Source organism: Babylonia areolata, chromosome 8 (assembly GCF_041734735.1).
Source record: "Babylonia areolata isolate BAREFJ2019XMU chromosome 8, ASM4173473v1, whole genome shotgun sequence".
NCBI lineage: Eukaryota > Metazoa > Mollusca > Gastropoda > Neogastropoda > Buccinidae > Babylonia > Babylonia areolata.
This window is the reverse complement of record NC_134883.1, coordinates 23232104-23254603: the sequence shown is the minus strand read 5'-3', so window position 1 is coordinate 23254603 and position 22500 is coordinate 23232104. Positions and strand designations below refer to the sequence as shown.

The window sequence follows — 22500 nt, the reverse complement described above, 5'->3', positions numbered from 1 at the left end:
GTGTAAGAAGAAATGGATGGGTAGGTGTGAGTGAGAGGATGTGTTTGTGTGCGTGCGTGTATGTGTGCGTGCGTGCGTGTGAGTGTGTGTATGTGTTTGTACGTGGGTGTGTTCGGGGGGTGGGTGTGAGGGTATGGTGGTGGTGATGGTGTTGATGGTGGTGGTGGTGGTGATGTATGCGCGTGTGCATGTGTGGTGTGTGTTCTGTCTTCAGAATATGTGAGTAAATTACAGTAAGACGTCATTGTCATTATGATCGTCATCGTCATGATGATGACTGTCATCATCATCATTATGATAAATTAGTAAAAGTAGTAGTAGTAATAGTAGTAGCAGCAGCAATAGGAGGATGGGTATCATCATCATCATCATAATCTAATATTAGTAGTAGTAGATCAGCAGTAGTAGTGGCAGTAGTAGTAGTAGTGATAGTAGTATGAGTAGCAGTAGTATTGTATTGTATTGTATTTTTCTTTCTTGTCACAACAGATTTCTGTGTGAAATTCGGGCTTCTCTCCCCAGGGAGAGCGCGTCGCTACACTGAGTGCGCCACCTTTTTTTTTTTTTTTCCCTGCGTGGAGTTTTATTTGTTTTTCCTATCGAAGTAGATTTTTCAAACTGAATTTTGCCAGAAACAACCCTTTTGTTGCCGTGGGTTCTTTTACGTGCGCTAAGTGCATGCTGCACACGGGACCTCGGTTTATCGTCTCTTCCGAATGACTAGCGTCCAGACCACTACTCAAGGTCCAGTGGAGGGGGGGGGGGGAAATATCGGCGGCTGAGCCGTGATTCGAACCCGCGCGCTCAGATTTTCTCGCTTCCTAGGCGGACGCGTTACCTCTAGGCCATCACTCCACAGTATAAGTATCATCATCATCATCATCATTAGCAAGAGCAGCAACAGCACCATTTCTGTCCCTCCTCTTCTCTCGGTGTCCGTCCTGCCGTATTTATTTTCGGTAGAATTTCGACTGTTATTAGAGAAACGATATTTGGTTTTGTATACTGCGAGGGGGTGGCGGATGATTTGTTAACGTGTAGTTGCTAGATTGCAAGAATAGGCTTTTTGTTTGTTAGTGTACAGTTTTTGACGTCACTCTGTTTTTGTTTGTATGGTGTGAGTAAAAAAAAAGAAAAGGCTAAGGTGCTATGCTTCAATGCTTTCAGTGGCATATGCCTTGCCTTGTCTTACCTCGCCTTGCCTTGTCTTACTTCGCCTTGCCTTGTCCTGCCTTGTCTTACCTCGCCTTGCCTTGTCCTGTCTTGCCTTACCATTCCTTGCCTTACCTTACCATGCCTTGCCTTACCACGCCTTGCCTTGTCTTACCTCGCCTTGCCTTGTCTTACCTCGCCTTGCCTTTTCCTGCCTTGTCTTACCTCGCCTTGCCTTGTCCTGTCTTGCCTTACCATTCCTTGCCTTACCTTACCGTGCCTTGCCTTGTCTTACCTCGCCTTGCCTTGTCTTACCATTCCTTGCCTTGCCTTACCGTGCCTTGCCTTGTCTTACCTCGCCTTGCCTTGTCCTGTCTTGCCTTACCATTCCTTGCCTTACTTTACCACGCCTTGCCTTGTCTTACCTCGCCTTGCCTTGTCCTGCCTTGTCTTACCTCGCCTTGCCTTGTCCTGTCTTGCCTTACCATTCCTTGCCTTACCTTACCATGCCTTGCTTTACCAAGCTTTGCCTTGTCTTACCTCGCCTTGGCTTGCCTTGTTCCGCCTTGCTTTCATTGCCTTACCTTGCCTTACCATTTCGTACCTTGCCTTACCTTACCATGCCTTGCCCTGCCTTGCCTTGTATTACGACGCCTTGCCCTGCTTGCCTTGCCTTGCCTCGTCTTGGCTTGCACTGTTCCGTCTTGCCTTTCATTGCCTTATCATACCTTACCTTACCTTACCATGCTTTGCCTTGCCTTACCGTGACTTGCTTTGCCTTACCACGCCTTGCCTTGTCTTACCTCGCCTTACCTTGTCCTTCCTTATCATACCCTACATTGCATTACCATGCTTTGCCTTCCCTTACCACGCCTTGCCTTGTCTTGCCTTGTCTTAACTCGCCTTTCCTTGACCTGCCTTACCTTAACGTTACCTTGCCTTGCCCTGCCTTACCATACCTTACCTTGCATTACCATGCCTTGCCTCACCCTGCCTTGTCCTGCCTTGCCTCACTTTGCCTTGTCTATTCTTGCCTCGCCTGACCTTGCCTTGCCTTGCCTTGCCTTGCAGTCCTACACCCTGACAGTGGAGGCCAAGGATGACGGGGGCCTCACGGGCACCATGTGGCTGAAGATCGTGCTGACGGACTCCAACGACCAGACCCCCGTCTTCACCCAGAACGTCTACAAGGTCACAGTGAACGAGAACGTCCCCACCGGCACGCAGGTCGTCGTCGTCACCGCGGAGGACACGGACACTGGTGTAGATGGTGGGTGTGGTGGTGGTGGTGGTGGTGGTGGTGGTGGTCTTCGTTGATTGGTTGGTTGGTTTGTTGTTATTGGTGGCGGTGGGGGTGGTGGTGGTGGTAGTGGGAAAATCGTCGTCGTCACGATGTAGACACTGGTGTTGGTGGTGGTGATGGTGGTGGTGGTGGTTTATTTGTTAGTATTGGTCGGTTGTTGGTTTGTTGTTATTGGTGGTGGTGGTGGTGGTGGTGGTGGTGATGGTGGTGGTGGTGGTAGTGGTGGTGGCAGTGGAGGTAGTGGTGGTGGTGGTGGTGGTGGTGGAGGTGGTGGTGGTGTTGGAGGTAGTGGTGGTGGTGGTGGTGGTGGAAGTTGTGATGGAGGTGGTGGTGGTGGTGGTGGTGGTGGTGGAGGTGGTAGTGGTGGCGGTTTATTTGTTAGTACTGGTCGGTCGGTTGGTTTGTTAGTTTGTTGTTATTGGTGATGGTGGTGGTGGTGGTGGGGATGGTGGCGGTGGTGGTGGTGGAGGTGGTGGTGATGGTTTATTTGTTAGTATTGGTCGGTCGGTTGATTTGTTGTTACAAATATTGTTGTCGTCACCGTATTTTACATTAAGAATACTAGTTATTACCTGCAGTGTGTGGATGTATGTATGAAACGATGTATGTGATATTTTTTACATTTGTATCTTCGTAATATTTGTTGGGGCTGTTGTTGGCTTTTACAGTTATGGTCCCCATGTTGTTTACTTGTCTATGTTGTGATAATGCACCTGACCAAATTTCTCCAGGTGGAGATAATAAAGTTATTCTTATCTTATCTTATCTTATACAGACACTGGTGTAGATGGTGGGCGTGGTGGTGGTGGTGGTGGTGGTGGTGGTGGTTTATGTGTTTGTTTTGGTTGGTTGGCTGGTTGGTCGGTCGGCTGGTTTGTTGTTATTGATGGTGATGGTGGTGGTGGGAAAAATGATATTAGGAAAAAAAAAAAAACCCAACAGTTTAAATAAATCTTCTGCAATATCAATGTCTTAAAAATGACGAAACTAAAACCAAGAAAAAAACTGTTTGTCTCTGTCTCCGTTTCTGTCTCTGTCTTTGTATATATATCTCTCTCTCTCTCTCCCCCTGTGTGTGTGTGTGTGTGTGTGTGTGTGTGTGTGTGTGTGTGAGAGAGAGAGAGAGAGAGAGAGAGAGAGAGAGAGAGAATGTGTGTGTGTGAGAGAGACAGAGACAGACAGAGAGAGAGAGACAAAGACACAGAGACAGACAGACAGTGTGTATGTGGGTTAGGTGGGTGTGGATGTTTGTGGATATGAGTGTGGGTGTGTGGGTGTGTGTGTGTGCGGGCACGCGCGTGTGTGTGTACGCGCGCTCGGCGTGTGTGTGTGTGTGTGTGTGTGTGTGTGTGTGTGTGTGTGTGTGTGTGTGTGTGTGTGTGTGTGTGTGTGTGTGTGTGTGTGTGTCAGTGTGCCTGTATGTCAGTGTTTATCTTTCCCCCACTACCGCCCCCTCTCCCCATACACACCTTCATCCCGACTTTCCGACCCCTTACCCCCAGTGCCACCTCCCGCTACTTTTCCCCCAATTATCATCAACAAAAATCCCATCACTAATTTTTTTTATGTTGTTGTTGCGATTTATTTATTTGGCTGTTTGTTACTGTCATTTCACCACCCACCAAACCAACCCCCCCCCTCCAACCCCCACCAACCATCCACCCCACCATCGACGCCCGACGTCCTCTCCCCCCAATCTCCCCAAACACAAACACACACGCTACCCTTACCTCTCTCTTACAACAAAACAGGCACGGTTACTTACACGGCTGTCAGCGGGAACGGCATGTCCCTATTCGCCGTCAACCCGGGGACCGGCGCCGTCACCACCGCCACCGCTACCCTTGACCGCGAGGTGCGACGGGACTACTCTCTGGTCGTCCGAGCCTCCGACGGCGGCACCCCTCCCCTCACCTCCACGGCGCACGTTTTCATCTCCCTCAACGACCTCAACGACAACGCCCCAGTGTTCACGCCCCAAGACTTCATCGTATCAGTCAGCGAGGACGCCCCCGTCGGAACGACCGTGACGACCGTCACAGCGGCGGACGCCGATTCGTCGGCGAGTAACAACGTGTTCACGTACTTCCTGGCGCACACGGATTTCGCTGTGGACCCCTCGTCTGGGTTGATGACCACGACGAAGCTTCTGGACAGGGAAACGAAAGCTAGGTATTTTTTATTTTATTTTTTTAATGTTTATTATTGAGTGACTTGGTGAGTGAGTGAACAAGAACAAGATCAAGAACAAAACTTTAATCTCCAGGCCTCCGGCCCCTAGAAAGAGGTCAAAAGTACACAATATGGTGATCACTAAGCCACAACAAAATGTAAAATACGTACTAACTTAAACCTGTAGAAGTGCTTCTTGTGCATAGTAAATTAATTCTAACTTTCATCATTGTTGTCACAGAATTCCTGTCGTATCTTCAGGGCATTAAATATATAAATGCAGAGTTTACGAATACTGTAAACAGAACCATTCTTCAGCAAATGAACATACGATTGACCTTCAGAGTTCAGATGTTTTTGCCGCAGGTTATTGTAAAGGACACAATTGTTTATAAAATGGTTTTCATCTTCGATCACATTACAACATTTACATGCGTAATTTGAATTACATTTGAATGTTCTTCTAAAAAAAATGATCCATTTATGGTGTGTGAGTGAGAGAGGGAGAGTGTGGGTTTTTGTTTAAACAGTATTTTATTTGCAACATGCCACAATGCAACACAGATATCGATGAACAGGACAACAAGAAAATCTTATTTAAAAGTCCTGTCCTGATACATGTACATACTGACTATGTGACGGATGTCATCATAACTAGAAGTTAAGACGTGATCGTACATGAGTTTTGAACAAAACTAAGCTGAGATGTAAATAAAGTGAAAGAAAATGACTAATAAACGTGTGGTGGAGAAAGAAGTCAATAGAGAGAGTGGGTTAGTTTGTTCATTGTTTTGTTCGTTTATTCATTCATTCATTTATCTACTTTTTTGGGGGGAGGGGGGAGGGGGGATTTTTAAAGACAAAGAAAAGGAAGATTATGTGAAATGAGTCATTCATTCATTCATTCATTCATTCATTCATTCATTCATGCATTCGTCTTTGCTGGTCGGAAGACAAAGACAAGAATCACTGTTTGTCAAAAGAAAAGAAAACGAATGTGCCAGCAACAAAGTCTTTACCACGCACAGTTCAAATCCTTTCAAATAAGAACACGTATCAAAGTGCAAAAATAAAACTGATTAATGAACTGATCGGTTCAATTCCAGCAAATCGATTGATAACTATTGTTTGGCCGTCTGACTGATTGATTGATAGAAAAAAAAAACAAAAAAAAACTAGCCCTTCAACAAACCATTCAACCCAACCAACCACCATTCCAACCATCAACCAACTATTCAGCCAGTCACACCAAACAATCATTCAGCCAACCATCCAACCTGCCAACCATTCAATGACCCAGCTACCCATCTCTCTCTCTCCCTCTCTCTCTCTCGCTCTTATTTTTTCTCTTTTTTTCTTTTTTTCCTTTTTTTCCCATCTTTAATTTTTTTTTCATTGATGGCATGATGTAAAAAAAACAACAACAATTGTTGCTTATTCAGTTTGCCATCACGAAATAAAATCTTGACTTGACTTGTCTTGACTTGACAATCAAACCAACCACCCGGCCTACCAATCCACCACCATACCACCAATCCTCTCATCTCGCTGATCAACCATCTACCCCACCCTACCAACCAAACAAAATTGAGGCATCTGTAATATATTTATTCATGCACTCACACACACACACACACACACACACACACACACACACACACACACACACTTGTACACTTGTACACACACTTGTACACTTGTACACACACTCTCTCTCTTATGCTATCTCTCTCTATATAACTATCGATCTATCTATCTACCTATCTATCTATCTATATCTCTCTCTCTTTCCCTCCTCTCTCTCTCTCTCTCTCTCTATATATATATATATATGTGTGTGTGTGTGTGTGTGTGTGTGTGTGTGTGTGTGTGTGCGTGCGTGTGTGTGTGTGTTGCGCGCGCGCGCTCGCACCTGTGTGTGTGTGTGTGTGTGTGTGTGTGTGTGTGAACCAAACGGACTGGACCATTTCTATACAGCTACGTCCTCAATGTGCTGGCGCCAGACTCGGGCGCCCCAGTGTTGACCGGCACCGCCACAGTCACCGTCATCATCGAGGACGTCAACGACAACAAGCCCGTCATCACCGGCACCTACACGCCCAGCGTGTCCGAAGGGGCCAGCATCAGCACCATCGTCACCACCATCGTGGCCACCGATGACGACGAGGGAGAAAACGCCAGGCTGACGTATGTGATCGTCAGTGGCAACACGGACAACGACTTCGTCATCGCTGACGTCAACGGAATCATCCAGGTTCGTTGGGTTGTTGTTGTTGTTGTTTTAGGTTGTTAGGATACGTGGTGGTTCACTGTTTTCTCTGTTTGTGTCTTGGTTTGGTTTGGTTTTAGTTTGGTTTTTGTATGGTTTTGGTTTTGGTTTGGATTTGGTTTGGTTTGGTTTTAGAGTGGATTGGTTTTGGTTTGGATTTGGTTTGGTTTGGTTTTAGAGTGGATTGGTTTTGTTTGGTTTGGTTTTTGAGTGGGTTGGTTTTGGTTTGGATTTGGTTTGGTTTGGTTTTAGAGTGGACTGGTTTTGGTTTGGTTTGGTTTTTAGTATGGATTGGTTTTGGTTTGGATTGGTTTGGTTTCAGTGTTGGTTTGCTTTGGTTTGGCTTTAGTCTTAGTTTGGTTTGATTTGGTTTCGTATGGGCTGGGTTGGTTTGGTGGTTGGTTTCGGTTTTGATTTAGTATGGTTTAGTTTGGTTTGGTTTTTTGGTTTAGGTTTAGTTTGGTTTGGTTTTGATTTGGTTTTGTTAAGAGCAGTAGTAAGTATTGTTGGTCAATTCGACATAAAAAGAAATTCAGTCATTCAGTAATTCAGTCAGTCAGTCAGTCAATCAGTCAATACTTTGAACTTTGAAATCCGACGCGCGGGGTTGAGGAAGGAACATGGAATCAGTCAATCAGTCAGTCATTTAGTCAGTCAGTCAGCCCAAACCAACCAACCAGCTAGACATACCAATCAACCAACCAACCAATATCTGACGCGCCAGTTTCCCCTCATATCCCTGTGTATCCATGCACACAGAAAACCAATTGACGTTTTCCAAAACCAGTGAAACTAGACAGTACACAACTCTCGTTTTCTTTTTCTTCCTGACCTTTGCAGCCAGGCAATTAACCATTCACAATACGGCTTCAGTTTGATTTTGTTATGGTTTGCTTACAAACACAACCATAAACCAACGAAACAAGAAAAGAGCTTATACTCATGCACGAACGAATTGAAATACTTGATGTTTCAAGTATTTTTCCTTGTATTATTTGCTCATTGGGTGTTGTTCTTTAAAACAAACAAACAAACAAACAAAAAACAGAATTATATGTTTGATACACTTTACGCATCAATGAATATTTTCGTGAGGTAGTTTATTTTATTTTAGTTTCCCTTAATTAAGGCCTGGCTGATCGCCTTGGGTTACACTGCTGGTCAGGCAGATGCGGTGTGGCGTATGATATGGATTTATCAGAACGCAGTGACGCCAGCTTGAGCAACTGAACTGAACATAACATAACTGAATTGTCCGAACAGGTTCAAAACTCGCTGGACCGGGAGCGTACCCCTCTGTACAAGCTGGTGGTGCACGTGCACGACAACGGCAACCCCAAGCTGACCACCAGCACCACAGTCACCGTCACCGTCACCGACATCAACGACAATGCTCCGGTGTGGTCCAGCCCCAGCTACTCCTTCAGCGTGTCGGAGAACGTGGCGGCTGGGGAGTTCGTGGGACAGGTAAGGGATGGTTGGTGTGATTTGTATTTGTATTGTATTTGTAATTTTTTTTTTTATCACAACAGATTTCTCTGTGTGAAATTCGGGCTGCTCTCCCCAGGGAGAGCGCGTCGCTGCACTACAGCGCCATCCATTTTTTTGTTTGTTTGTTTGTATTTTTTCCTGCGTGCAGTTTTTTTTTTATTTGCTTTTCCTATCAAAGTGGATTTTTCTACAGAATTTTGCTAGGAACAGCCCTTATATTGCCGTGGGTTCTTTTACGTGCGCTAAGTGCATGCTGCACACGGGACCTCGTTTTATCGTCTCATCCGAATGACTAGTGTCCAGACCACCACTCAAGGTCTAGTGGAGGGGGAGAAAATATCGGCGGTTGAGCCGTGATTCGAACCAGCACGCTCAGATTCTCTCGCTTCCTAGGCGACGCGTTACCTCATAGGCGGACGCCTTACCTCTAGGCCATCACTCACTGGTAGTCGTCAGGTTTTCAAGTCTTTTTTTTTTTTTTTTTAAATGACATAGATTATAATATCCACAATCTTCGACCAATTATCAACCCACTATGTTATCTCCCACTCAGAGTATCTCCCACCCCTCCCCTCCCCTCCTCTATACACTAGACCTTAATTGAGTGGTGACCTAGAAGCTTGTCATTTTGGATAGTGAGACGATAGACCAAGGTCCCGCGTGCAGCATGCACTTAGCGCGTGTTAATAAACCAAGTTGTAATTTTGTTATAGGCAATTTTCTGAATATTCCTCACTAAGGTAATTATTTTTCATTTGGTTTCGTCTCACTTACCTTTTTTTTTCTTGTCTTCCGTGTACTCTGCATACTGATTTGTGGCAATCGTGGGCTTCTTCTGGAAGGTCGAACCGCCGAAGAACCAACCCATGTTAAATGTTAGTCTATTGGTAATCGCAGAAGAAGACTGATCACCGAAATTTCAGTTTTATATACTATACCGTGATCCACTTGAGTAGACTCAGGAAGAATTCTACTTCTTTCCTATGAAAGATACTGCTTCGCTCAGGGAGGAGGGGAGGGGGGGGGGGGGGGAGGGGGGGGGGGAGAAAATAAAAAAAAAAGAAAAGAAAAAGAAAGAAAATAACTGCAGCTGGTGACCTCCTTTAGCATATTACTTCCCTTGTGCTTGCGTAAACAACGTCCTCTTTTTCCTGAAGCCATCTTCCATTCCTGCAGAATGTGCACCCCTCTAAGTATTTTAAGACTATGCCTGTTATATATTACCCCCTGACGATGCCTGTGTCAGGTGAAGGCCACAGACGCCGACGTGTCCGTCAATGCAGCCCTGACTTACAGCGTGGTGCTTTTCTCCACCGGAAACGCCGCCCACTTCACCATAGATGGCGCCTCTGGCGTCCTCAGGACGACGGCCATATTGGACCGGGAGTCCACAGCCCAGTATTCAGCTCTTGTTCGGGTGACTGACGACGGTACGACTCGTGTTTTTTTTTTGTCAGATAATCAATTGATCGATCAGTCAGTCCGTCCATCTACCCGTTTGTTCATTCGTTTATTTATTTATCTATCTATTTGTTTATTTATCAATTCATCTATTCATTTATTCATTATTTATTTGTTTATACATACATCTATATTCATTTATTGATTCATTCACATCTTTCCTCAAGGCCTGACTAAGTGCGTTGGGTTACGCTTTTGGTCAGGTATCTGCTCAGCAAATGTAGTGCAGCGTGTAATGTACGGCCAGTACAATGAGCATCACTACAAAGGTACTTTCTTTCACGTCCAGTTTTATTCTTCATAGTGAGGGGACCGATATTTTCTCCCCCTCCGCTAGACCTTGAATGGTGGTCTGGACGCTAGCCATTCGGATGAGACGATAAACAAAGGTCCTGTTTGGCTAAAACATCGATTTTTCAAACTTCTCATGCTGCACTTGTGCTTGGAACGGCCGAAAGTGTATTCGTTGAGTGGTGCGTGATTGCTGTGCCTCTGATGCTTTTCCTGTCAGAACGCGCCACACACTCTCTTCTGTGCTGTGCTGACAAGTTTCAGCACAGGAGATGTCGTACCCAGTGTTGACTGTCTTTCAGGTTGCCTTCGTATCGTTTTCATGGGAGGCCTCTGTTTCTGTGCATTTCTTAATGATTGATTTGTCAACTGACGTCCCCCATGAAGACCGTACTTGTACAAAGTGTGAATGTAAAGAACAGGGGGGCGAATTCCATTACCTCATTGATTGTCCAACCTTTGAAGAGATAAGAAAAATATATTTATCAAACGTTTACTGAAAAAAAACACCCCAAATGTTTTAAACTTCCGTTTATTATTCGGAAGAACAAACGATTGTTGACCCACATAATCATATTCCTGGAAATCATAATGATTGCTTTCCGATTCAACATGGAAGGCAAGGTACATTTCTCTGAGTCAACATGCTTACATTTTTGTAATACAGTGAATCTATCCTAATTGTATTGGGGGTTAATGCACATTCATTTCTAGCATGTGTACATTGTACAATGCTATATCTCTTGAGTGCTACATTTTTGTTCGTCTTTTCTTTTCTTCCTCACAAATGTATGTCTTTGGTATGTCTAAACCCAACAGTTGGTATGGCCATTGTAAACTACTATGAGCACAGTTACCAAAATGTTGTTTACATTAATTTTGTATTAGTTGCATGGAATAATTATGTTATATTTATGGCCATGGTAAATTATCATGAGTAGTTAACAAAATGCTGTTTCTGTTTGGATAAGTTACATGGAATAATTATGTAACATTTATGGACATGGTAAATTACCATGAGTACAGTTACCAAAATACTGTTTATATTTGTATTAGTTACATGGAATAATTATGTAATATTTATGGCCATGGTAAATTATCATGAGTACAGTTACAAAAATACTGTTTATATTTATATTAGTTACATGAAATAATTATGTAACGTTTTCATATACCTTCTTGGGTTTTCCTGATATAAGATTGCCTTGTCTATTGCCTTGTCTTGTTTTGTCTTGTCCTGTCTTTTCGTGTCTGGTCTGGTCTGGTCTAGTCATGTCTGGTCTTCGTCTTGTCTTGTCTTTTCTGGTCTGGTCTGGTCTGGTCTTCGTCTTGTCTTTGTCTTGTTTTGTCTTGTCTTGTCTTGTCGTTTTCTGTTCTGGTCTAGTCTGATCTTGTCTTCCTCTTGTCTTGTCTTGTCGTTGTCTTGATCTTGTCTTGTCTTGTCTTTGTCTTTGTCATGTCATGTCATGTCATGTCATGTCATGTCTGGTCTGGTCGTTGTCTTGTCGTTTTCTTGTCTTTGTTTCGGCTTGCCTTGCCTTGTCTTGTCTTTGTCTTGTCCTTGTCTTTGCCTGATCTTATCTTTGTCTTGTCTTTGTCTTGCTTTGTCTTGTCTTGTCTTGTGTTGATATGTCTTGTCTTGTCTCTGTCTTGTCTTATCCTATCTTGGCTTGGCTCCCTTTCAGGTAACCCCCAGCTGCATGCAGACGTCAAGGTGAACATAGCCGTCAACGACCTCAACGACAACGCTCCCAAGTTTGACCAGGCGGCTTACAACGCCAGCGTCACGGAAAACGCCCCAGTCGGCACCGGCGTTTTCACCGTCACCGTCACTGATGACGACATCGGCGTCAACGATGACGTCACACTGTCCATCGACACCTCCACCGCCGCTGGGGCGAGAGCCAACAGTTTCTTTGAGGTCCGTTTCATTGGGTGATGCGAGGAGTGGGGTGGGGTGGGGAAAAGGGGTGAGGGTAGTGGTGGTGGTGGTGAAAGGTTCGGTTGTGTGTGTGTGTGTGTGTGTGTGTGTGTGTGTGTGTGTGTGTGTGTGTTTGGTGGGGAAGAGGAGGAGAAGGGAGACTGAATGAAGGAGTTAGGGGGTGGGTGAGAAGGGTGGAAATGAGGGGTGGGTGTGTGCCTGCTGTGAGAGAGAGAGAGAGAGAGAGAGAGGGGGCAATGTGGTGGACTTTGCTGTTCTGTATTACAGGGCATCTATGATTCAATGTGTGTGTGTGTGTGTGTGTGTGTGTGTGTGTGTGTGCGCGCGCGCGCACGCGCGCTCGTGTGTGTGTGTGTGTGTGTGTGTGTGTGTGTGTGACTGTGCGCATGTGCTAACCGTGGTCCATGGTAAGTATCAGTATCAGTATCAGTAGTTCAAGAAGGCGTCACTGCGTTCGGTCAAATCCATAAACTTTACACCACATCTGCCAAGCAGATGCCTGACCAGCAGCGTAACCCAACGCGCTTAGTCAAGCCTTGAGAAAAAAAAGAAGAAAAAAAAGAGAAGTAGCACCTGTTGTTAACTGAACACGTATGTCTACGTCAAACTCACTCAGGTGACTTCCGGCACTGGAGTTGTGGCGGTCAAACAAGTGATTGACAGGGAAACTGACGCCTCCTTCACCTTCACCCTTCTGGCTGTCGACGGGGGAACTCCCGCTCAGACGTCATCCGCTGACGTCATCATCACCGTCGTCGACGTCAACGACAACGCGCCCGTTTTCACGCAGACCTACTATAACACGGCGGTACAGTGGGCATCGTTGTTGTTGTTGTTGTATTGTTATTGTTGGATTTAAAAATAGATGAATACTTTTGATGTCGTGATGTCATGGTATTTGATTTGGTGAAAGCTGTTGTTTGTCGTCATCTGTATTATCATCAGGGACAGCAGCAGCAGCAATAACAGTATAACAATAATAATAATAATAATATATAGCGCTGAATCTTATGCAGAGACAAATCAAAGCGTCTTTCTCACCAGTCATTTACATGCATGCATAATTCTAAAACTGGAGAAACTGAAGACACGGAAGAGGCAAGGAAGGGAGGCTATTTTGGGAAGAGGTGGGTTTTAAGGCCAGACTTGAAAGAGGTGAGTGCGGAGACCTGACGAAGCGAAAGAGGAAGTTCATTCCAATTGCAAGGTCCAGAGACAGAGAAAGAACGGCAGCCAACAATCGAGTGTTTGAATCTGGGTGTGCGTAAACTGATGGATCTGGAGCCGATCGTAGAGAGCGAGATGGGGAGTAGAGGTGAAGGCAGCCACAGAGATAGGAAGGGTCAGATTTGCGAACACATTTATAACATCGAGTGCTGATCTTGTATTTTATTCTGTGTGAGACGGGGAGCCAGTGGAGATGTTGTAAAAGAGGCGTGATATGCTCAGATCTTTTCTTTCTGAGGACGAATCGGGCAGCAGAGTTTCGTATGCGCTGAAGGGACACTCTAACAATCAACAAACATGTCAGTCAGTCAGCAAGTCAGTTATTTATTCAGTTAGTAAAGAAGCAAGCTACCAAATCAAATCAAATATTGTTGTTCGCAGCCCAGCCGACTGCAAAGAGACAATTGCAAAGGTGAATACCCGTCAGTTCTTAAAGAAATACATTTTTTTAAAAAGATGTTAACAAGAGCGTTACTTTTTCACTCACACGTCGACTCCAGGAGCCAGTTGCATTGCTCGGACGGAAGAGCCTAGTACGGTCGTAACCCGCTACTAACTATTTGTAGTATGGAACTGACCAATGGCGTAGTTAGTCAACGTAGGCATTTAGTCACGTGTAACTGCCAAAATGTTGTAACCAAGCAACGCAACTGGCTCCAGTCCACTAAGTCAGCCAGTCAAACAGTCACAGAGTCGTTCAGTAGAAAAAAATGAAACGTCAACATAATTAACCCATTGACTGCTAAACCTTATTATTATCATTATCATCAACCTTCATGGAACAAAATCAAGTGTGACATGACTTTAAGCGCAAGCACTACTCCTTGTGTCCTTTCAAATGGTGAAAGTGATCTTGCTTTTACCACAGATTGACACGAGTTTACAGCTGGGCCAGCAGCAAAGCGAGAGCTGTATTATCAATGGTTTCTCCATTGCAGTGGGAAATCATTTACATCTTAGTCTTTTGTGAAGGACTATGACTCTCAAACTGGGAGGCAAAATTGCACTGGCTCTTAGTGCTGCAGCCTCTGGAGGGTGGGGGCTGGGGGCGGGGGGCGGGGGTCCTGGGTAGCTAGCCTGTGGGAACCATCCCAACGCTGATTGTCTGGAAACTCTCTTGGCCGAGAGAGTGGGGATGTAACTTGGGTAAGACACTCTCCACTATAATCAAATTCTCGCCAAGATAGTCGGGACAGCAGTTGCCTCCTCTGCTGTTTCTAATGGTCCTAGTCGTACACGACATACATACAAGTGATAACGCCGAAGACAGTTTTTCGTTGGCAGTCCTTCACTGATGAGTACACCAGCCAGCAGCAGTCAAGAGGTTAATTGATAATTAAATGTTTTCTTTCCTCCAGGTGGACTATGCCGGAAAGTGCACCAAGAGCATAGTGACCTTGACCGCGACAGACGCGGACACAGGGGTCAACGGTCAGGTCAGCTACTACCTGAAGACTTCGGACAACGACCATCTGTTTCAAGTGGACTCTGGGACGGGTAACTCTGCTGCTGCTGTTGTTTTGCTCAGTGTGATAACAATAAGATCTGTCACAGTACACACACACACACACACACACACACACACACACACACACACACACACACACACACACACACACACACACACACACACACACACACACACACACACACACACACACACACACACACACACACACACACACACACACACACACACACACACACACGTCACATGGTATTGATTCGTATGTGTGAAAGTTTTTTTGTTTGTTTTGTTTTGTTTTTGTTTGTTTATCGACAGAGTTTTCACGTTAAGTTTGCATTTGATCTGGATCATGTTTGGCGCTTTGAGCATCATTAGTTCCGGAATCGCGCTATATAAAAGTTATGCAATCTGATGATGATTGTTGCTACTGTTATCATCGTCATCAGTTTCTTTTCTTATCTATCACCACACACACACACACACACACACACACACACACACACACACACCATTCTGGTGATGATTGTTGCTATTGTTATCATCGTCATCATTATCTTATTTATCAACACACACACACACACACACACACACACACACACACACACACACACACACACACACACACACGCAGGCGAGTTCTCCCTGCAGTCCGGCCTCACCGCCCACGTTCTCTACACCCTGACGGTGTCGGCCCGTGACGGGGGCACCCCCACACCCCTGACCGCCGCCACCCCGGCCGTGGTGCGGGTGGACGGGATGGTGCCCAACCAGGTGGTGGTGACCTTCCGGCTGGGCATCACCGTGGACGCCTTCCTGCCGCAGAGGGACACCTTCCTCCAGCAGCTGCAGGTGGTCATGAGGGGGACCTACTCCACGGCCGTGGCCAAGCTCTGGTGTGCCGAGACTAACGAGGACGGGTGAGTTTGTGTGTGTGTGTGTGTGTGTGTGTGTGTGTGTGTGTGTGAGAGAGAGAGAGAGAGAGAGAGAGAGAGTGCCGTCCCCTCTCTTCTGTCCCCTCTCCCTCCCTGCCTCATCCACCCCATCCCCAGCTCGCACCCGATACAATATACACAGAAGAGTGTTTAGTCATAGATTTTATATTTAAATATTGATGTTTATTTATTTATTCATCTATTTATTCATTAATTTATTTATTTGCTTATTCATTTATTTTTATATTTATTTATTCGTTTAGTTTATTCATTTATTTATTTATCTATTTATCTATTGTTTTCATTCATTCATTTACCTATTCATTTACTTAGTAAGACACCTTGGTATAGCACATATTCTTGAAGCTCCCAGCACTTTACAAGAGCACTAAAAGCATTCGGTCGTTTCAAACGTTTATACACATATTATTTAAAACATAAGCAAGAGAAGGACAATTAAAAGAGATCATGCCTCATAGAGTGAATTTGATAATGTATCAGATATGAAACGCCTATCCACCCCGCCCCCTCCCCATCCCCCCTACAGTTGCGAATCTTGTCAACTGAAGATCAAGACAGGAGAACAGAGAAAGAAACATCGTCTGCCTTCGACATCAAATGCTGAAGCAGTAAGATCCTTGGCAAACAAAGGTGAAAAAAAAAAAAAAAAATATATATATATATATATATGTGTGTGTGTGTGTGTGTGTGTGTGTGTAGATTGTGATTTTGTATTTCTTTTTATCACAACAGATTTCTCTGTGTGAAATTCGGGCTGCTCTCTCCAGGGAGAGCGCGTGGCTACACTACAGCGCTAACCCCCCACCCCCACCCCCACCCCCTTTTTTTGGTATTTTTTCCTGCGTGCAATTTTATTTGTTTTTCCTATCGAAGTGGATTTTTCTACAGAATTTTGCCAGGAACAACCCTTTTGTTGCCGTGGATTCTTTTACGTGCGCTAAGCGCATGCTGCACACGGGACCTCGGTTTATCGTCTCATCCGAATGACTAGCGTCCTCACCACCACTCAAGGTCTAGTGGAGGGAGAAAATATTGGCGGCTGAGCCGTGATTCGAACCAGCGCGCTGGACACCAGCAGGCCAAAACAGAGAGAACGGCCCAAGATGAACTGGCAGCAAACAATGGAAAGTGGAATCTCAGACTTGTCGTTAACAGACGGATGGGGTGACACCAACAGGCTGGCTGAGGAGCACCGCACAGAATGGAGCGCTTTGACTGCTGCCTCATGCGTCCAACGACGCGGGGAACAGTAACTTCTTCTTCTTCTTCTGCGTTCGTGGGCTGCAACTCCCACGTTCACTCGCATATATGCGAGTGGGCTTTTACGTGTATGACCGTTTTTACCCCGCCATGTAGGCAGCCATACTCCGCTTTCGGGGGTGTGCATGCTGGATATGTTCTTGTTTCCATAACCCACCGAACACCGACATGGATTACGGGATCTTTAACGTGCGTATTTGATCTTCTGCTTGCGTATACACACGAAGGGGGTTCAGGCACTAGCAGGTCTGCACATATGTTGACCTGGGAGATCGTAAAAATCTCCACCCTTTACCCACCAGGCGCCGTCACCGTGATTCGAACCCGGGACCCTCAGATTGAAAGTCCAACGTTTTAACCACTCGGCTATTGCGCCCGTCCGGGGAACAGTAACGATAGTCGTGCGTTTTTGTGCAGTACAGTATATATTTTGTAGTATGATCTTGGATGTGTTATTTGACGGATATCTGATGGAGAGAACTGGGCTGGAAATCATCTGCGTTGCCCCGACGACAATTCACTGGGTTATGGGCCTGGGATAGGTGAAAGTAAAGGTGAAGGAAGATATTATTTGACCACTGCTTCGAACAACGTATAGGCCACTGCAGCGAATTGTTCGGGACTAAAGCTTCGAACAAATTTTTGACCTTCAAGGCGGAAGCCAATAGGTCGTTGAACTCAGTTCATTAATTTGATAACATAACAATTGATAGCATACCACAGCACATCATACCACACCACAAACAGGACACAACATAGCATAACAGTGCATGGGAATGCAAAAAACATAATACAAGACGCTGTGAGATTTCACTTCTGGAAAAGATCCCTGCACTAACTTATGACGAAACAAGATCATTGGTTAAATCACTGACTGACGTAATTTGCATGTTTGGGTTACACCATAGCTGGAGCATTCATGTCGTGCTCTCGTTTCTAAATAATCATATAATCGGTTAACTAATCTATCAGTTATTTGTTTATTTATTCGTATTTTGTTTGTTTGGGTTTTTTATTTTTAATGGTGTCTTTGCAAAGACACTGTCAAAAATGTTTATGCATTCCATTATTTTATGCATTATGCATTATGCATTCCTCATAATTTACTTGGTTCTTTCTCCACTGGTCTGTAACACTTTCCTTATTCAGTTGTCCAAGCTCGATAATCGTGATTCTTCACTCACTCTTGTTTGTTTCTCAATCCGACTTTCTGGTTTTGGGTTGAGACAGTCTGGCGGACGTGCACGTGTACTTTCTGAAGGACGACAGCACCGAAGCGGTTGCCAATATCAACGCAGCCAAGTACTACGTGTCCCAGGAAACCGCCCGCTCGATCTTTGCCTCTGACCCTGCTGGCACCCCAGCCTCTGTGCTGTCTGGTATGTGTGTACAGACTTCACAAGAAAAGTTAAGGACCACTTCAGAAAATCCCACAGACTTCACAAAAAGCTACGAACCACTTCATAAAATCACGCATTCGTCAGGGCTTTCTCTTCCTGCACTAGATCCTCAATCGTGCTGTCCCGCGTATATGTATAGGCTGCTTTAGCGTCGAAGCTGCTCCGCTTTACACATACGCTGAAGACTAAATCTCGCGAGTTTTACCCAGGCACCGTAACCCATTGATTAATGGAAGTAACATAGGTTTGCACATGACAGTTTGATGGATTTCCTTCCCCTTTGACCGTGAATAAGCACTGACCGTTTGTATGTGAGAAACTTTGGAAGCGGAACCCCCAGAAATCTAAATTCAGGGTTGATGCGTTCGATAAGACGGCGAACGAATACGCGCGTTAAAGATCCTGTCATCCTTGTCAGCGTTCGGTGGGATATGGAAACAAGAATATACCCCTTCTCCTCGAAAACTGAGTATGACTGCTACATGGCGAAGGTAAAAACGGTCAATCACGTTGGCCTACACACCCACTGGAATATACTGGTCAACGTGGGAAACGCAGCCCACGAACGAAGAAGGATAGATGTGGATTTTCACTATTAAAAAAAAAAAATGCAATAAAGCACCTCTGACACGTAGCTGTTGTTTGCCGAAAATTCAGCATCACTTCACCATTCCCCTAAGAAGAAAACTGTGCAAGTTACCAAGTGGTCTTTAGCTTTTGGTGAACCGTGTACATGGACTGGCTTTTCGTGGGTAACTAGTTGTTACTATCATCATCATCATTACGTTTGTGTTTGTGTTTGTGTTTTTATTTTCATTTGTGTGTGTGTGTGTGTGTGTGTGTGTTGGGGGGGGGGGGGGGGGTGAGGGGCGTGGGGAGGGGGGACAGCGTGGGCCAGCAGGATATGGAACTTTTTTTTTTACTTTCGAAATTCATTTCCCTTAGAGTAATATAAGACGTATTGTGTGTGCATGTGTGTGCGCGCGCGTGTGTGTTCCAGTGAAACATTTTTCTTTTGTTGAATAAAAGCGATACACGCTAGTAGCTAAAATACAGATAATACAGAGATCACCAATGTGTACAACGAACAACTGTGTATGTGAATCTTTACTGTCATCCACGGTTTGTCCTGCAGATAGCGAATGGTCTCCCTTCTGTCATACAGGTAGCGAATGGTCTCCCTTTGACATCACATCGGTTCAGCCGTACACGGAGTCTCAAACGCCGTGGGCTGAGACATGGGAGGGAATCGCTATCATTACGGCGTGCTGCGTTGTCGGCCTTGCCCTTGTGGCAACCGCCACGTATATGGCCATCCGCTATTGCAGACGCCACTGGTAAAAAGTTGAAAGTTGTTTTATCGTCTGTTGATGTTGTTGTTGTTGTTCTTTTTCTTCATCTTCTTCTTCTCGTCCTTCTTCTTCTTCTTTTTTTTTTTTTTTTTGCTTTGATTTGTTTAGGTGTGGTTCTTTGCTATCTTGCTTTGAAGGCTAGTTGATTTGCTTGACGATTTCTCGAGGGATATAGGATGGAAACGCATGTGTTATTGTACTTGTTATTAAAAGAGAAGCTGCAACAGCAGCAGGAGCAAAAATAACAACAACAACGTAGCTGTCGTGTCATATATCATTTTTGTTACTATTGTCTTCAAGAGATGGTTATGTCTGCATTGTTTTTGCTTTTTGCTTTTGTTGTTGTTCTTTTTGTAGTCGTCGTCGATGTAGTTGTTGCTAACGTTGTTCTTCTTTAGTGCTGATTTTGATCTTGTTATTTTGCTGTGTTGTCTGACAAGGGCTCGCCTAAGATGCTATGTTGTAGTGTTTGTTGTTTTCGTTGTAAATTTGTGTGTGTGTGTGTGTGTGTGTGTGTGTGTGTGTGTGTGTGTGTGTGTGTGTGTGTGTTTGTTTTTTGTTTTGTTTTTTTAAAGAAAAATTGTAGCGTTGTTGTTTTGTTTTGTCTTTGTCTAACTCTGTTATTGTGCTGCTTGTGTTGATTTTAATTTCTAGCTTTATTACTGTTATTATTATCAGTGTCAGCAGCAAAGAGAGAGCTGTATTTCAGTGGTTTCTCCATTGCTATGGGAAATCATTTACAGTTCGGTCTTTTGTGAAGGACTCTGACTCTCAAACTAGGAGGCAAAATTGCACTGGCTCTTAGTGCTGCAACCTTGGAGGCTAGTTGACCTTTGGGAACCATCCCGACTCCGGCTGTCCGGAAACCCTCTTGGCAAAGTGGGGTGTAATTTGGGCAAGACACTCTCCACTATAATCAAATTCTAGCCCCGATGGTCGGGGCAGCAGTTACCTCCTCTTCTGTTCTTAAGGTCATAGTCGAACACGACAATCATATATAATATTCTTTGTGACCCCAGTACACTTGGTAATAAAGATATATTCTGTTCTATTCTATTCTAATGTCAGTGCAATAGTGTCCTCTTTGTGTGTGTATTATAGGCACATAGAGCACCAAAATAATACTGAAGAAAATTAGTATATGCACGAGTGTGAATACATGCGCGTCTAATATCTCCTGAAGTGGTAAGATGTAAAATTGGATTCATGTGCTTGCGTGCGTGCGCGCGCGCATGTGTGTGTGTGTGTGTGTGTGTGTGTGTGTACATGTATCCACGCGCACATGTTTTTGTGCATTTGATCAGCGTGTTCTAATGATTTTTTTTTCTTTTCTTTCCCTGCACAGTACACGATATCCAGCACGCAGAATTCTTGTTGAAGGTAATGTATTCGGGACAGACAGACTCACAGACAGACAGGCACAGACAGTCACACACACACACACACACACACACACAGAAAGAGAGAGAGAGAGAGAGAGAGAGAGAGAGAGGAAAGTTAGCTTTTTGCGGTCTCATTTTGTTGTCGTTGTTTTACCACCGAAGAAGGCATGTGAATGAGAAGAAAAAAGAAATGGAGAGATTTGAGCCAATCCAATCTCTTTTTCTGTCTGCCTCTCCTTCTCCCTCCTTGCACAGTGCCCTGTAGGATCGTCTTCGCAAGTCCTGTTGATCTTGTGATGTACCCATACCACCTCAATTGTTGTAGCTAATAAAACATAATGACTTCCAAGTTAAACTGACCTCTCAGTCAAAGAAGGCTACTCACTTGCGTAGCTTTCGTCGGCGATCCGGTCGGCTTCTTCAGCACAACTGCTGGGTAGAGAACTAGCAGCTGTACGCATCGCCGTGAGCGAACTCACGACAATGTGACTTGACGAGTGAGGAGTACACCGAAGGCAGGTTGTGTCGGCCCCGGTCACGGTTGAGGGTGGGGTTCCTGGCGGCGATGTGGATAATAAAACACGTTAATCGTAACAAGAACACGAGAAATCATAACGTAGATACCAACTTTGACAGTAGATTTAAACAATCAGAAAATTTTTTTTCGAAGTAATAGATAATTATCTAAAGCATTTTCTAGGGAAATAATACGTGTTTGGCGTTGACTGGTAAGTGAGAGTCTTCTTCTGTGATTAAGTCTTTTTCGCGTACATGCTGTTCCAGAGGGAAAACGACCCCCGAAGAACAGAGTGGAACCTCAAAGACGACCCCCTCAAAGACACCCGGAACCTGACAGACAGCACAAGGTAGGCCAAGATCACCCCAGCCATATCGAAAATGAGGTCACCATGAGAAATCAGGTCACGAAAGGCCACAGAATTTAGGTCACTTTATTTTTTTCAATATAGAGTTTGATGCTGAATAGGCATGAGGATGTTGCCATGGAGACCCACTTTTGGGTACTTAGGACATCGTAACAGGGTGTTATGTGTTCTTCCTTTCATAATACTTCCCAGAGTCAGTAAAAAAACACACACAAAAAAAACAAAAAACAAAAACAAAAACAAACAAAACAAAAAAAACCGCTTGCAGTGTAATGGTCTTTGAGAGTGTTGCTCGAATATCCTGACCATTTATACATCACCACTCAAGGAGCCTAGCGGAGAGGGAAGTAAAACAGAAAAAAAAAAAAATCCCGGTCGACATTATTATAGGACTCGATCCCGCTGACACTCGTCTCTCTGTCAGGCTGCCGCCCTGCTTGTGTGTAAGGTGTTATCGGCTGGAAATACACGTTTCTGGACCATGTTCGTGGAG

At 44.8% G+C, this 22500-nt stretch overlaps 1 protein-coding gene across 1 annotated transcript in view; it reads left to right on the top strand.

Moving 5' to 3' along the window:
- Positions 1-22500, top strand: part of LOC143284663 (protocadherin Fat 4-like) — a 64114-nt gene that overhangs the window by 39786 nt on the left and 1828 nt on the right. The window contains exons 21-33 of the mRNA XM_076591578.1: positions 2224-2422; positions 4207-4627; positions 6605-6881; positions 8160-8363; positions 9634-9817; positions 11825-12060; positions 12698-12889; positions 14667-14805; positions 15408-15693; positions 18220-18368; positions 19555-19726; positions 21087-21121; positions 21907-21989. Coding sequence (XP_076447693.1) covers positions 2224-2422; positions 4207-4627; positions 6605-6881; positions 8160-8363; positions 9634-9817; positions 11825-12060; positions 12698-12889; positions 14667-14805; positions 15408-15693; positions 18220-18368; positions 19555-19726; positions 21087-21121; positions 21907-21989 — 2577 coding nt within the window. The remainder of the gene's footprint in view (positions 1-2223; positions 2423-4206; positions 4628-6604; positions 6882-8159; positions 8364-9633; positions 9818-11824; positions 12061-12697; positions 12890-14666; positions 14806-15407; positions 15694-18219; positions 18369-19554; positions 19727-21086; positions 21122-21906; positions 21990-22500) is intronic.